The sequence below is a fragment of the Cetorhinus maximus genome, chromosome 3 (assembly GCF_964194155.1).
Source record: "Cetorhinus maximus chromosome 3, sCetMax3.hap1.1, whole genome shotgun sequence".
Classification (NCBI taxonomy): Eukaryota; Metazoa; Chordata; class Chondrichthyes; order Lamniformes; family Cetorhinidae; genus Cetorhinus; species Cetorhinus maximus.
The window spans coordinates 178,004,638-178,021,764 of NC_135881.1; the positions used below are offsets into that span (position 1 = coordinate 178,004,638).

Consider the following 17,127-nt stretch of genomic DNA (forward strand, 5'->3'; position numbering starts at 1 on the left):
GCCAGCTCTTGGCAAGAGCAACTCAGCTAGCCCCACTCCTCACCTTTTTACTGTAGCCCTGAAAATTCTCTCTCTTCAGGCACTTACTAATTCCTTTCTAAAAGTCACGACTGGACCTGCCTATGCTACACTGTCAGGCAGTGCATTCAAGATCCTAACCATTCACTGCATTAAAAATCTTTCCTCGTGTCACTATTGTTTTTGTTTTGCCATTCACTTTATATCGGTGTCCTCTGGTTCTCAAACCTTCTGCCAATGGGAACTGTTCCTCACCATTTACTCTGTCTATACCCCTCTATCAAATCTCCTCTCAACCTTCTCCTCTCCGAAGAGGGTGTAATTGGTCAGCTGCCATGATGTGCTGACCACATGCTTCCCATACATCAGGGGGACAAGCTTTGGATCACCTATCCTAATATCTCCTTACAAGGCTCCATGTCAGACTTTTTTTTGGATAATATTGCCTTAGGATGTTTTACTACATAAGAGAAGCTATATAAATACATGTTGTTGCTTGATACTCCAGGTGCACACTGAAAAAGGCTTGTTGATACAAACTAAGAATGCAAACAGGCAAGCATGAAATCTGAAATGCAAAGTTCAATTTTCTCGATGCAGAACAAGGACTAGCTGGGCAATGTGCAAACTGGAGACCACTTGCCCATCAATGTCCCAGTGGGAAAGCGCTAGTCAGTCAAGGTTTTTTTCCTTGGGCTGAATTTTCCCCCTGTCGGAGAGGTTCTGCAGGGATGGGCAGGAGCGAGCGTGAACCCGATCGGCACCTCCAATCGGGTGCGCACCGCCATTTTACGTGGATGGGCCAATTAAGGCCCACCCAGCATGACACAAACCTGGAAGCGCTGGGCGCTCCCTGTGCAGGCAGGGGGGGATTCCCTGAGTCAGGGCTTGCACTCTTTCACGCATGCATGCGAAAGAGCACAGAAATCTTCCTGAGGTAGTTTGTGCACTTTTCAGATCCGAAGGTGGTGGCCTTTGGCCCATTTGCGAGTTTGCACGATACACAGCAAACAGTGATATCTCAAAATAATGATTAAAACTCAACATTGAAATGTTTACATTTTATGAGTGGGGAGCATGCATATGTAGTGATACACAAGGGCCAGAATTTTCACGTCGGCCAGCGGGGGCGGGGCCCGCTCGCCGACACGTAAAATTATGTGCGGTGATGTCAGGCGTGCGTCCTGATGTCACCACGCATCATTCAGGTCTTGAGTTCGGCGGGCATGCACCGGAGTCGGCTGCGCACCCTGAACTGTCAAAGGCCAATTAAACACCAATTAAACTAATTAATGGAACTGCCCGTCCAACGTTAAGGTTGGCGGGCAGGCGAAGTGCCCAGGCAGCCTGCGCATTTATCATGAAACCTCATCCATGGGCGGGATGAGGTTTCATGGGGGTTTTTAAAGTTTAATAAAAGTTTTTAATAAAATTCATTGACATGTCCCAGCTCATGTGACACTGTCACATGAGGGGACGTCTTATAAATGTTTTTTCTTTATTACACTTTTCCGAAATCAAACTACTCTCCGAGGCAGCTCCATGCCTCAGGGAGATTTCTGCGCTCTTTCACGTGTCTGCGTGAAAGAGTGCAGGTCCCAACTCAGCCAACTCCCCCTGCCCGCACACAGCCCTTTCGGATGCGCTTCACACTGGGCGGGCCTTAATTGGCCCGCCCCAGTAAGATGGCAGCACACAGCTGATCACGGGCAGCGATTGGCTACAAGCCCACCCGCACCTGTTCCCGTCCAAACCACCCCCCCATCCCCCACCAACGGGGAGAAAATTCTCCCCAAGGTATGGCAATTATGTGGAATGGGCTGGATGAACCAAAGCGTCTTTACTTGTCAGTATTGATTATATGCTTATATCAACTTAATTGCCATTGTCATATTCTGAATGGAAACAAATTTGGAGGTAATAATATTTAATTAATTGTAGATAAATGTATTTTAATGTGTTAATGTATTAAGCTGAGACATGTGGATTAGGTCTCAATCACGAAAGGCAGTTATTTCAGCAAATAGGGACAGAGGTGGGAGGGGTGTATCTTTAATAAGCGGGATAACAGGTAGAATATTTAAGGTAGAGTTGACTTCCACGACGAGATAGACAGGTGGAGATAAATCAGTCTTGTAGGCAATGGTACAGAAGCTCCAGTAGAAACAGTGTAGATGGCGCCAGGCATTAAATCTGGACAGAGCCCCTTTTCTGTGCTGATGCTCGTAGTTGGTAAAAATGGCAGAACGAGTTTACAGTGCAGCAAGACAGTATAACTGGTTCCCCCAGCTAGAGGCTCATGTTACATGACTCCCACCTCTCTACAATGTCTTTGACAAGGGATGTGTATCCCTAGTCTGGGTTCTCGAGAGGGTTAAATGTCCCAGCCATTATGAATTGAAAGGAAGATTGCAGTGCTCTTTGTCCGAGAGCGGCGGGGACTCCGGTCCGAAAAGGGCGCTGAGAGCGGCAGGGACTCTGGTCCGAAAAGGGCACCGAGAGCGGCGGGGACTCCGGTCCGAAAAGGGCGCAGTTGGGGTGAAAAGAAAAAAAGCGATTGTGACGTCACAGGAAGCTAGATAACTGATTGGCCGGTAAATGGTCAGTCTATGGGCCAGTGTGTGAGGAACCAGCTTAGGACAGGCGACTTAAGGTAGATCTATAAATAAAAAGAACTAAAAACTAAAACATCTAAAACACATACCTTGTAGTTAAGAAGCATATAACCCTTAGTTGCCAGTGGTATGAGCATTCAATAAACACAGTAAATTGTAGCATACATAGGAAGGAAATAATTAAAGTAAATTAACAAAATAACAAGTTAGAATAGCGGGACAGGTGTCATGTTGCAGTTGTGAGGTGTGGGAGCTTTTCGACGCCAAGGTGAGTCATGACAAACAAGTCTGCAGGAAGTGTAAGCAGCTTGAGGAATTCCAGATCAGGTTATTGATCTGGAAGCCGAAATGCAGACTCTGTGCATCATAAGGGAGGGGGAGAAATACCTGGATACTTTGTCCCAGAAGACAGTTATACCTCTTAGAAGGGTGGGGAGGTCATCTGTTTTGGTCAGCAGTGAGGGACAGGAGGACGTGACTGTCAGTGAGGCAGGTAATGAGACCGAGCAGGCAGTAGGGGAGGAGCCTCAGGCTTTGCAATTGTCAAACAGGTTTGAGGTGCTCACAACCTGTGTGAATGAAAGCAAAGTCTGCAAGGTGGATGAGCTGGCTGGCCATGGCACTGTGGTACAGGAAGCCATCCAAGCTGGGGGAGCAAAAAGGAATGTACTGGTAATAGGAGATAGTATAGTGAGGGGGGATTGACACTGTTCTCTGCAGCAAAGAGCGAGGGTCCAGACGGCTATGTTGCCTGCCCAGTGCCAGGGCTCGGGACATCTGCTTAGGGCTGGAGAGGAACTTGCAGTGGGAGGAGAAGGATCCAGTTGTCGTGGTCCATGTAGGTATCAATGACATAGGTAGAACTAGGAAAGAAGTTCTACAAAGTCAGTATGAGGAGCTAGGTACCAAATTAAGAAGCAGGACGTCAAAGGTAATAATCTCTGGATTACTACCTGAGCCATGTGCAAACTGGCAGAGGGCAAATAAGATCAGAGAGACGATAGCATGGCTCAAAGACTGTTGTGGAGAAGTGGGTTCCAGTTTGTGGGACCTAGCATCAGTACCGGGGAAAGTGGGGGCTGTACAGTTGGGACGATTTACACCTGAACCATGCTGGGAGGAGTGTCCTCACAAATCACATAACTAGGGAAATAGGGAGGGCTTTAAACTAAGCAAGAGGGGTGAGGGATCAAGCTTGGGTAGAGGTAGCAATTCAAGGTGTAGAGTCAAGACAGGAGACCAAAATAGTGGTAGGTGAAATGAGGGTCAGAGAATGGCAGGAAGGGACAGAGAGAAAAAAACCTCAGAATACTTCAACAGTAACAAAAGTAACAAAAAGACAAAACTGAAGGCTTTCTATTTGAATGCACATAGAAGTCATAAAGTAAATGATTTGATGGCCCACATTGAAGTAAATAAATATGATCTGATAACAATTACAGAGACATGGCTGCAAGACAACAAAGATTGAGTCCTTAATATTGAGGGATACATGACATTCAAGAAGAATAGGAAGCTAGGTAAAAGTGGACGGGTAGCAATGTTAATCAAAGAGGGCATTGGCGCAATAGTTAGAGATTACCTTGGTTCGGGAGATCAGGATGTAGAATCGGTTTGGGTGGAGATGAGGAATAGTAGGGGAACAAGGTAATTAGTGGGAGTGGTCTACAGGACCCCTAACCATAGCCAGAGTGAAAGTATTCAAGAGAAAATATTGTTTGCTTGTGATAAAAGGGCAGCAATGATCGTGGGTGATTTTAATCTACACACTAACTGGAAAAATCAGATTGGCAGTAGTAGTCTGGATGAGGAGTTCTGAGAATGCTTTCAAGATAGTTTCTTAGAGCAGCATGTTCTGGAACCAACCAGAGAGCAGGTTATATTAGATTTGGTATTGTGTAACGTGACAGGATTAATTAATGACCTCAGAGTAAAGGCACCCCTAGGTAGCAGTGACCACAATATAATTGAATTTACATCCAGTTTGAAAGGGAGAAGAATGCATCCAAGACTTGTATCTTAAATATAAATAAGGGCAACTATGTGGGGATGAAAGCTGAGCTAGCGGAAGTGAACTGGGAAACTAGGCTGGAGGATAGATCAATAGAGAAGCAGTGGCAGACATTTAAGGGGATATTTCAGAGTATTCAGAATAAGTACATTCCTATTTTAAAGAAAAATTCTAAGAGGAGGACCCACCATCCGTGGTTAACTAGAGATGTTAAGGAAAGCATCAAAATGAAGGAAAAAGCATACAACTCTGCAAAGATGAGTGGCAGGACAGATGATTGGTCAGAATATAAAGAATGGCAGAGAATGACTAAAAGGTTAACCAGAAGAAAGGATTTAGAGAATGAGAGAAAGCTAGGTAGAAATGTAAAAACGATAGCAAGAGTTTCTACAGCTACTAAAAAAGGAAAAGAGTAAATAAAGTGAGTGTTGGTCCTCTAGAGAATGACAGAGAGGACTTAATAGTAGATAATAAGGAAATGGCAGAAGAAATGAACAAATATTTTGCTTCTGTGTTCACTAGACAGGATACAAAAAATATTCCAGTAATAGCTGCAAATCAGTAGGTGAACAGGAGAAAGGAACTTGGTGAAATTGAAATCATTAGGGAAACGGTACTGAACAAATTGATGGAGCTGCGGACTGGCAAGTCTCCGGGTCCCAATGGACTACATCCTAGGGTCTTAAAAGAGGTGGCTAATGAGGTAGTCGATGCACTGGTGTTAATTTTCCAAAATTCGCTAGATTCTGGAAAAGTTCCATCAGATTGGAAAGTAGCAAATATAACCCCTATATTCAAGAAGAGAGGGAGGCAGAAAATAGGAAACTATAGGCCAGTTAGCTTGACATCTGTTGTGGGGAAGTTATTAGAATCGATCATTAAGGAGGCTATAGATGGGCATTTAGAACAGCTTAAGGCAATTGGGAAGAGTCAGCATGGTTTTGTGAAAGGGGAAGCATGCTTAACCAATTTATTGGAGTTTTTTGAAGGAGTAACATGCACAGTGGATAAAGGGGAGCCTGAAGATGTACTGTACTTGAATTTCCAGAAGGCACACCAAAGATTATTATGGAAAGTAAAAAGGCATGGTGTAATATGGGTAACATATTTGCATGGTTAGAAGATTGGCTGGCTGGCAGAAAGTATGCATAAATGGGTCTTTTTCTGATTGGCAGGGTGTGACGAGTGGCATCCCACAGGGGTCTGTACGGGGCCTCAACTTTTTTTGATTTACATAAATGACCTAGATGAGGGGAGTGATGACATGGTAGCTAAATTTGCAGATAACACAAAGATAGGTAGGAAAGTGTGTTGTGAAGAGGGCAAGAGCAGGTTGCAGATGGATATATATAGTTTGAGTGGGCAAACATCTGGCAAACGGAGTTTAGAGTGGGAAAAATGTGAAGTTGTTCACTTTGGCAGGAAGAACAAGAAAGTAGAGTACTACTTTCAGGTATGATTTGGCCAGAATGGACTGGGAGCAGCTTCTTTTAGGTAAATCTGTGTCAGAGCAGCGGGACTCATTCAAGAAGGAAATAGGGAGGCTACAGGGCCAACGTATTCCAGTAAAGATAAAGGGTGGGACCAACAAATCCAGGGAACTCTGGATTTTGAGGGTGTATGCAGGATTGGATAAAGAGATAAAGGGAGGCTTATGACAGATACCGAGGGCTCAAAACAGTGGAAGCCCTAGAGGAGTATAGAATGTGTAGGGGGGAAACTTAAAAAGGAAACAAGAGAGCAAAAACAGGACATGAAATAACATTGGTAGGTAAAATAAAGGAAAATCCAAAGTTATTTTACAAGTACATTAAGAGTAAGATGATAAGTAGGGAAAGAGTAGGGCCCATTAAGGACCATAGTGGTAATTTGTGTGTGAAGCCGGAAGACGTAGGTAGGGTTCTAAATGAATACTTTGTGTCGGTGTTCACAAGTGAGAGGGACGATGTGGGTATGGAAATCAGGCAGAAGGACTGTGATATAATTAAAGAAATTAGCATAGAAAGGGAGGAGGTTCTAAGTGGTCTGGCAAGCTTAAAAGTAGATAAATCTCCAGGCCTGGATGAAATATACCTCAGGCTGTTGAGTGAGGCAAGGGAGGAGATAGCGGGATGCTGGCAATAATTTTCCTCTCTGGCCACAGGGGAGGTGTCAGAGGACTGGAGGACAGCCAATGTGGTACCATTATTCAAGAAGGGAGGAAGGGATAAACCAGTGAACTACAGGCCAGTCAGTCTAACCTCAGTGGTGGGGAAACTATTGGAAGCAATTCTGAGGGACAGAATTAATCCACACTTGGAGAGGCAGGGATTAATCAAGGACAGTAAGCATGGTTTTGTTAAGGGGAGGTTATGTCTGACCAATTTGATTGAATTTTTCGAAGAGGTGACCAGGTGTGTAGATGAGGGCAATGCATTTGACGTAGTCTACTTGGACTTCAGCAAGGCTTTCGATAAGGTCCTGCATGGGAGACTGATAACGAAGGTAAAAGCCCATGGGATCCAAGGCAATTTGGCAAATTGGATCCAGAATTGGCTGAGTGGCAGAAAGCAGAGGGTGATGGTCGAGGGGTGTTTTTGTGACTGGATGCCTGTGTCCAGTGGTGTTCCACAGGGATCGGTGTTTGGTCCCTTGTTGTTTGTGGTATATATAAACGATTTAGACTTGAATGTAGGAGGGTTGATCAGTAAGTTCATGGATGACACTAGGTGGGGTGGTAAATAGTGAGGAGGATAGCCTTAGGTTACATGAGGATACAGACGGGCTGGTCAGATGGGCTGATCAGTGGCAAATAAAATTTAATCCAGATAAGTGTAAGGTGATGCACTTGGGCAGGATAAACAAGGCACTGGAATACACAATGAATGGTAGGAACCTGGGAAGTACCAAGGATCAGAGGGACCTTGGTGTACATGTCCACCGGTCCCTTAAGTTAGCGAGACAGGTAGATAAGGTGGTCAAGAAGGCATATGAAATACTTGCCTTTATTAGCCGAGGCATAGAATATAAGAGCAGGGAGGTTATGTTGGAACTGTATAAAACACTGGTTAGGCCACAGCTCGAGTATTGCATGCAGTTCTGGAATCCACATTATAGGAAGGATGTGATTGCACTAGAGAGAGTGCAAAGGAGATTTACCAGGATGTTGCCTGGGCTCGAGAGTTTTCGTTCTGAGGAGAGATTGGATAGACAGGGGTTGTTTTCCCTGGAGCAGAGGAGATTGAGGGGGTACATGATTGAGGTGTATAAAATTATGGGGGGCATAGATAGGGTAGACAGGAAGGAACTTTTCCCCTTGGTGGAGGGATCAATAACCAGGGGACATAGATTTAAGGTAAGGGGCAGGAGATTTAGAGGGGATGTGAGGAAGAATCTTTTGACCCAGAGGGTGGTGGGAATCTGGAATTCACTGCCTGAAAGGGTGGTAGAAGTAGAAACCCTCATAACATTTAAGAAGTGTTTGGATGTGCACTCACGATGCCATGGCGTACAAGACTATGGGCCTAGTGCTGGAAAATGGGATTAGAATAATTGGGCACTTGTTTGACTGGCGCAGACTCGATGGGCCTTTTTCTGTGCTGTAGACCTCTATGACTCTACTTAAATGGAGAACAGCTGCATAATTATGTGGTGCAGAGGGATCTAGATGTTCTAGTACATGAGTCACAAAACGTTAATATGCAGGTACAGCAAGTAGTTAAGAAGGCTAATGGAATGCTATCCTTTATTACAAGAGGGATTGAACATAAAAGTAAGAATGTTATGCTTCAGTTATACAGGGTATTGGTGAGACTGCACCTCAAATACTGTGTGCAGTTTTGGTCTCCTTATTTAAGGGAAGGATGTGAATGCACTGGAGGCAGTTCAAAGGAGGTTTACTAAATTGATACCTGGAATGAGTGGGTTATCTTATGAGGAAATGTTGGTCAGACTGGGCTTGTTTCCACTGGAATTTAGAAGAGGGAGGGATGATTTGATTGAAGTATACAAGATCCTGAAAGGCCTTGACAAGATGAATGTCGAAAGGATGTTTCCTCTGAGTCTGGGTGAGTCCAGAACTAGGGGCATTGTTTTAAAATTAGGGTTGCCCTTTTAGGACAGAGATGAGGGGATAGAGAGGAGAATTTTTTTCTCTCAGAGGGTTGTGCGACTTTGGAATTCACTGCCTCAGAAGGTGGTGGAGGCGGGGTCACTGAATATTTTTAAGGCAGAGGTAGATAGATTCTCATTAGGCAAGGAAATCAAAGGTTATCAGGGTTATATGGGAATGTGGAAATTGAAACACAAGTTGAATGGCGGAGCAGGCTCGAGGGGCCGAATGATCTACTCCTGTTCCTATTTCTTATGTTCTTATGCGAAGCACAGAAGGGGGTTTCAACAGACGAGCTGAGCAATGGTGAAGTTGAGCAATATTACGGAGGTGGAAATAGGCTGTCTCAGCGATGGTATGAATGAGGTAGGAAGCTCATCACGGGATCAGACATGACACCAAGGTTGCAAACAGACCAGCTTAATCGTGCTCTGTTGCCAGGGAGATGGATGGATTCCCTACTTAGGGAATGGAGTTTGGAGCGGGGACTGAAAACAATGCATTCGGTCTTCCCAATATTTAACTGGAGTAAATTTCTGCTCATCCAGTACTGGATGCAGATAAGCAATTTGATAATTTAGCAACAGCTGAGGAGTCAAGAGAGTGGTGAGGAGGTACAGCTGGGTGTTGTTAGCGTACATGCGAAAACTAACACTGCCTTGGAGGACACCAGAGCTAATGGTTCGGGAGCAGGAAGAGAAGCCGTTGCAAGTTATTCTCTGGCTTCAAATTAACTAGATAAGAATGGATAAAAGCAAAAAACTGTGAATGCTGGAAATCCAAAACAAAAACAAGAATAAAAATACCTGGAAAAACTCAGCAGGTCTGACAGCATCTGCGGAGAGGAATACAGTTCACGTTTCAAGTCCGAATGACTCTTCAACAGAACTAAGGAAAAATAGAAAGGAGGTGAAATATAAGCTGGTTTAAGGGGGGGGTAGGACAAGTAGAGTGGATAGAGGGCCAGTGATAGGTGGAGATAGCCAAAAGATGTCATAGACAAAAGGACAAAGAAGTGTTGACGGTGGTGATATTAGCTAAGAATAAGATAAGAATGGAACCAGGTGAGAGCACTCCCACCCTGCTGGATGACAGTGTAGATGCGTTGGGAGGAGGATGGTGTGGTCGACCATGTAAAAGACTGCATACAGCTCGAGAAGGGTGAGGAATTTATCTTTGGCACAGTCAGACAGGATGTCTTTTGTGACCTTGATAAGAGCCGTCTCGGTACTGTGGTAGGGGCAGAAACCTGAATGCAGGGATTCAAACATGAATTTCCGAGAAAGATGGGAATGAATTTGGGAGGTAACAATACGTTCAAGGCTTTTGGAGAGGAAAGCAAGGGAGATGGGATGGTAGTTTTCATGAACAGAGGGGTCAAGGGTTGTCTTTTTGAGGAGAGGGATGATAATGGCAGATTTAAAAAGAGAGAGGGAACAATACCTGAAGAGAGAGCACAGTTTACAATATTGGCTAACATGGGAGCTTAGAGGGAAAGCTGGATGAACATCAGTTTAGTGGGAATAGGAGTGAGGGAATAGGAGGTGGATCTCATGGACAAGATGAGCTCAGAGAGGGCATGAGATAACAAGATCGTAAGATCATAAGAAATAGGAGTAGGAGTAAGCAATTTGGCCCATTGAGCCTGCTTTGCCATTCAATAAAACCATGGCTGATCTGACTGTGGCCTTAATTCAACTTTCCTGCCTGTCCCCAAAATCCTTGACTCCCTTGTCAATCAAAAATCTATCCAACTCAGCCTTGTATATATTCAATGACCCAGCCTCCACTGCTTTCTATGGAAGAGAATTACAAAGACTAACGACCCACTGAGAGAAGAAATTCCTCCTCATCTCTTTCTTAAATGGGAGACCCCCTTATCTTTAAGCTGTGTCTCCTAGCTCTAGAATCCCCCAAGAGAAGAAACATCTTCTCAGCATCCACCCTGTCAAGCCCCCTCAGGATCTTTTATATTTCAACATAATCGTTTCTCATTCTTCTGAACTCCCTTGGGTATAGGCCAAACCTGCTCAACCTTTCCTCATAAGCCAATCCTTTAATCCCAGGAACCTTACCTGAACTGCTTCCAATGCAAGTATATCCTTCCTTATGTAAGGAGACCAAAACTGTACACGGTATTCCAGTTGTGGTCTCACCAATGTCCTGTACAGTTGTAGAAATACTTCCCCACTTTTATACTATAAAATAACTTAAAGGCCAACATTCCATTTGTCTTTCTGATTATTTGTTATACAGCTAACTTTTTGTGATTCATGTACAAGAACACCCAGATCCTCATGTACTGCAGCATTCTGCATTTCTGCTTTTCTATTCTCCACACCAAAGTAGACAACATCACATTTTCCCACATTATACTCCATCTGCCATTTATTTGCCCACTCACTTAACCTATCTAAATCCCTTTGCAGACTCTTTGTATCCTCCTCACAACTCACTTTCTTACCTATCATTGTATCATCAGCAAATTTGGCTCCAATACAGTCGGTCCCTTCATCCAAGTCATGAATATAGATCGTAAATAGTTGAGACCCCAGCATTGATCCCTATGGCACTCAACTAGTTAGTTTGCCGAACTGAAAATTACCCATTTATCCTCTCTGCTTCCTGTTAGTAAGCCAATGCTCTATCCATGCCAATATATCACCGCCAACACCATGAGCCCTTATCTTCTGCAGTAATCTTTTATGTGGCATCCTATCAAATGCCTTTTGAAAATCCAAATACATTACATTTACTGGTTCCTCTTTATGCGCCCTGCTAGTATTATGATTTTCTAAGTGCTCTGCTACTACCTCCTTAATAATGGAGGCTAGCATTTTCCCAATGACAAATGTTAGATTAACTGCCTATAATTTCCTGCTTTTTGTCCCCTTTTTTGAATAGTGGTGTTACATTTGTGGTTTTCCATTCTGCTGGGACCTCACCAGAATCTAAGAAATTTTGGAACATTACAATCAATCAATCACTATCTCTGCAGTCACTTCCTTTATGACCCTACCCATCAGGCCATCAGCCTTTAGTCCCATCAGTTTTCTTAGTACTTTTTCTCTCTAGTGATTATGAGTGTTTTAAATTCATCTCTCCCTTTTGCCACTCACCCCCACCCCCCCTTTTCTACTATTCTTGAGATTTCTTTTACCTCTTCTACTTAGACGACAGATACAAAATACAAAAGTCAGAAGATTGTAAATTAAAGTTCCATTCCAGAGACTTGAGCATACTATGTAAACTGAAACTCCAGCATAGTACTGAGGGAGTGCTGCACTGTTGTAGGTGATGTCCTTCAGGTGAGATGTTAAACCGAGCCCTTTGATGTGTTCAGATTGCCTGCCATGTTCCCTTCATTGCAACAGCAACCACATTTCAAAATAACTTCAATGCTTGTAAAGCCCTTTGAGATGCTATATAAAGGTGCTTTTAAATGCAAGTCATTCTTCAGAGTGGAAATCTTTCCCTTACATGAGATAGGTACAAGGTCCCTTGAAATCATTGCTTTTAACCATTCTTCCCAAATGCTCTGGCTCATTGTCACAGTCCAACAGCTTAATAGGGAACATATGTGAATAGAGATTTGTGCGTTCATTCATCAGAACGCAATGAAAAAAAATTGTCCCGGTGCTAAAACTCTGAAATTAGACTTAACAGAGACATATAAACACAATGTGAAGGTCTACTTCTCTCTATTTTTATAATACAGCTTCATTACCAGATGAATTCAACATGACTGTACCTGCAGAAGAAACTTCTCTGAAGCGATACTGTGTCTTGCTAACACATTGGGCAAAGCAGGATTAGCATATTCAAACTGTGGATTGGAGGTAAACTCAGACTTGAAGAACTTGACTTTCTCCTTCTCCACATTTGATGGTTTAACGGCAGTCAGGATGCAGAGTCTACGAGTGGTGCCTTCACTGTCTTTCCCTTGTCCAACAGGCAAACTGGACCTCTGCAGGCTTGAAAAATAAAGCCTTCTTATCTTACCTTTCGGCCTTTGGGACAGACCGATTCCACTTCCTACCACAGATATGCCGAGTGGAAATTTTGAACCGCTAGCAACTAAGCTGCCCATGAGCAATGCAGTATGCCCGCTTCCAAGACACCATTCCTTGTCAACCAGTGGCACAGAGGAGCTGGGGGTCCGGCGTTCCTTGTATCGCATCACAGCTGATGGCTTGGCAGATTTTCGGTGCTTTTTGTGATGGTTGGAGGATAAACGTTTCTTCTCTCCCTTTGACGACAACAAGACATTGTAACCATTGCTTCCCGTGAATATTTCCTTCAAAATGCCGACAGAGACTTGCTGGAGATCTGCTTGGCCCGTGTCATTTCTTTCAGTGGGATTCAATAAAACTGATTTTTTGGCTAGCTCCAACTCTGGCCAACGAAGCTTTTCTGCAAGGATTAGAAAACAGGAAAGTTCATTTTAACTTTGCATGAATTTCCCATCATTTGCAGACCACTTTCATATTAGCTCATTCCAACTAACAAGAGCAAATATCTCAATGATCAACTGGCAGGAATGCAACTGGAAAAGGGCAAGCAGGATAATGCCAATTTCCCCCTTTCAACTACAATGGCATATAATAAATTGACGTGTTTAAAGCTAAAAGCCTAAGTGTTGAACACCTCCCAATGCATGATTGTTCCCAGCTCCCCCATTTTGTTATGGACACAGTGTGAATTGCTCTACAGACAATTTACTAATTTTTAATAGGATTTCCTATCACTATGTTTAAGCATCTTTTTAGACTCCTTTCATTAACTCTATTTATTCCCTTGCCATCAATGTCCTCCCATATTAATTCTTTCCTATGCTTTCCTACTCTGTTTTGTTTATATTTAGGCTGCTTACATTTCTTGTAGATCCCTTCCTCCACAACAGCTTACAAGTTTAAAGCCTTTGCCAACTGCCTATTTACCCTTTCGGCTAGGGTACCATCCTGGATCAGGCAGGCTCCATCCCAGATCAAGTAGAACCCATCCCATTGGTACAGCTCCTTCCTATTCCAGACTTGCTACCAGTGATTCACAAAAAGGAATTACTCTTTCCCACACCAGCCCTTTATTCTCCTGATCCATCTGCTCCGATGCCAAATTGTATGTGTCTTGAGCAATAATCCAGAGATTATTACCCTCAAGGTCCTGCTTTTTAAACTCAAAGCCTAACTCCTAATATTCTTTCAGCAGGACCTCCTCCTAATTCCCACCCATACTGTTTGTTCCAATATGGATCACGACAACTAGATTTCTCCCCCTCCCTTTCTAAGTTCTTCTCCAGCTGCCAAGAGATATCCCTTACCCTGGCACCAGGTAGGCAACACACCCTTCGAGATCCTCATTCTTGGTTGCAGCGGATGCTATCTATCCACGTAATTATAGAGTCCTTAATTACTACCACATTTCTATTCTGCTCTTTCCCCACCCACGGACAGCCTTCTGAGCTACAGTTCCTTGGTCTGCATTGAGGCTGTCCTCCATGCATCTTTCTTCTTGTCCTCACAGGTAGTGAGTACCTTCTACTTGTTTGACAGGACCAACATCTGCACGATCTCCTTCTCAACTTCTCCTAAATCCCCACTATCAGGCTCCCTATCAGTCATACACTGCCTTTCCTGAACCTGTGTTTTCTTCTAGGCTGTGACCATATTCTGGATAAAACTGCCCAGAAATTCCTCCACCTCCCTTATAAGTCTTTCCAACTCACTCCAGCTCAATGACTCTGAGCTGGAGAGATTCAAGATGAAGACATCTCCAGCGGACGTGTTTGTTAGGACAATGTCACCACCCACAAACTTCTACATTCTGCAGTTCAAACACAAACCCCGCTCTGCCATATTTTAGACTTGCCTTATTTTGTTTAATTAATTGAAGTCTTTATTTAATGATTAATTGTAGTTATATCAAGTACTTTATCCAGTTAAGTTAAAAGTTTAATGCAGCACTTATACTTCCTGGTCCTAGTTTAAATTCCTGCCCTAGTTTAGAGAGAAAAAAGAAAAGAAACATTAAAGCTCACCAACCAATCACGTACCTGCTTACCTAATTAATGCCTCTGGACTTCAGCTCTCAGGTCTCCCACTCCCTGTCTCTGACCACTCCTTATAATGCAAGAGACCAAAACAGCACCTCTTCCCTCACTCCACCAGATTCTCTCATTTACGACATTCAAGTAAGTACTCTGTTAAAATGGTACTCCATCAAGTTGGACTTCATGCTACATACTATAGCATGAAGTCCAGTATACTGTATGCAGTATTCTAGGTGTGACTCACTAATGCCCTGTCAGCATTACAAACATCAACTGCAGCTGGAGGATCATCAACTTGGTGAAAGACGCTCTTTGGTCTGCCCGAAACTTGTTGGTCTTCCAGTGCAAAGAGTTGTCCCCGACCGAGTGTTGCAGACTGGCACATTCCAAAGTCCAGGACTACGTGCTGAGGGACGCACTAAAGTTTGGGGCAGCCGCCGCAAAGTCGCAATGGGGAAAGGTCGCTGTCTAAGACCTTTCTATCACAGTGCACCGAAGGAATGGGAACTGTTGCGATCCCCTCGGGCTGTACAGCTCAAAATGAATGTCTGCAGTGAATACTAATTGTATTATAAATGTATTGAAGCACCTCAGAGTGCAACATGATGTATGTTGATAACTCCAATACCATTGTCTGATTGTCTGCATTGACCACATTGAAATGATTGTAATATTCATTGATTGTATTGATGCACCTTGTGATCTATGTGTAAAAGTTGAATCTGATTGTACTTATGTGATGGTGATTTTGAAATGGTTTGGAATGTTCTTCCAGATATTTTATGAATAAAGTATATTTTTCAAAAAAAACCTCTTAATGCCCTGTCAAGCTGTAACAAGACTCCCTTACTTTTATACTCCATCCCTCTCATAATAAAGGCCAACATTCCATTTGCCTTCCTAATTACTTGCTGTATCTGCATGTCACTTTTTTGTGATTCATGTACAAGGACACCCAGATGCCTCTGTACTGTAGCATTCTTCAGTCTCTCTCCATTTATATATTTTGCTTTTCTATTCATCCCACCATTGTGTATAACCTCCCATTTTCCCACAATATACTTCATTCACCAAATTTTAGCCCACTCAGTTATCCTATCTACATCCCTTTGCAAACAGTGTCCTCCTCACAATTTGCTTTCCCACCTATCTTTGTTATCATCAGCATATTTAGCTACAATACATTCAATCCCTTCATGTATGTCTTTAATAAAGATTGTAAATAGTTCAGGCCCCTGCACTGATCCCTGTGGCACCCCACTAGTTACAGTTTGCCAACCTGAAAGTGACCCATTTATCTCATCTCGGTGTTTTCCAGTTTTTTTTATTCTTTCATAGGATGTGGGTGACACTATCTAGGCCAGCATTTGTTTGCCCTTTAACCGAGTGGCTTGCTAGACCATGTCAGAACGTAGTTAAGAGTTAACCATATTTCTCTGGGTCTGGAGTCACATGTAGGCCAGACCAGGTAATGACAGCAGGTTTCCTTCCCTAAAGGAAATTAGTGAACCAGATGGATTTTACGATAATCGATGATAATTTCATGGTTGTTGCTATTACTGAGACTAGCTTTCAATTCAGTGAATTCAAATTCCATCAGCTGCCTTGATGAGATTTGAACCCAAGGACATTAGCTTGGGTCTCTGGATTACTAGTCCAGTGACATTACCACTACGTCACCATCTACCCTATGGTTAGTTAGCCAATACATTACCACCAACACCATGGGCTTTAATATTTTATGGGGATTTTCGGCCTTTAGTCCCATTAGTTTTCTCTAGTGATAGTGATATTTTTAAGTTCCTCTCTCTCTTTTGTCCCTTGATTTTCTATTATTCTTGGGATTCTTTTAATGTCTACCGTGAAGGCAGATTTTCAAAGTCTCTGCCATTTCCTTGTTTCCCATTAATAATTCTGCACTCCCATCTCTAAGGAACCAACTTTTACTTTAGTTATCTTTTTCATATACTTGTTGAAGCTCTTACTGTCCGTTTTAACATTTCTTGCTAGTTTACTCTTCTTCTATTTCTTCCCTCTTTATTTAAATTTTAGTCATCCTTTGCTGGCTTCTAAAATTTTCCCATTCTTTTGGCCTACCAGAAATTTTCACAGCTTTTCTTTCAATTTGATACAATCCTTAACTTTACTAGTTAGCCATGGTTGGTTCATCCTTCTCATAGATGCTTTCTTCCTCTATGGAATATATCTTTGTTGAGAGTTATGAAATATCTCCTTAAATGTCTGCCACAGCTTACCTACCATCTTACTTTTAAACCTATTTTCCCAATTTACTTTGGTCAACTCTGTCTTCATACTTATGTAATTGCCTTTATTTAAATTTAAT

At 43.0% G+C, this 17,127-nt stretch overlaps 1 protein-coding gene across 3 annotated transcripts in view; it reads right to left on the reverse strand.

Moving 5' to 3' along the window:
• matcap2 (microtubule associated tyrosine carboxypeptidase 2) overlaps positions 1–17,127 on the reverse strand; it is a 52,900-nt gene that overhangs the window by 32,075 nt on the left and 3,698 nt on the right. For all 3 annotated transcript variants that reach the window (XM_078539321.1, XM_078539322.1, XM_078539323.1), the window contains exon 2: positions 12,486–13,147. In XM_078539321.1, coding sequence (XP_078395447.1) covers positions 12,486–13,147 — 662 coding nt within the window. The remainder of the gene's footprint in view (positions 1–12,485; positions 13,148–17,127) is intronic.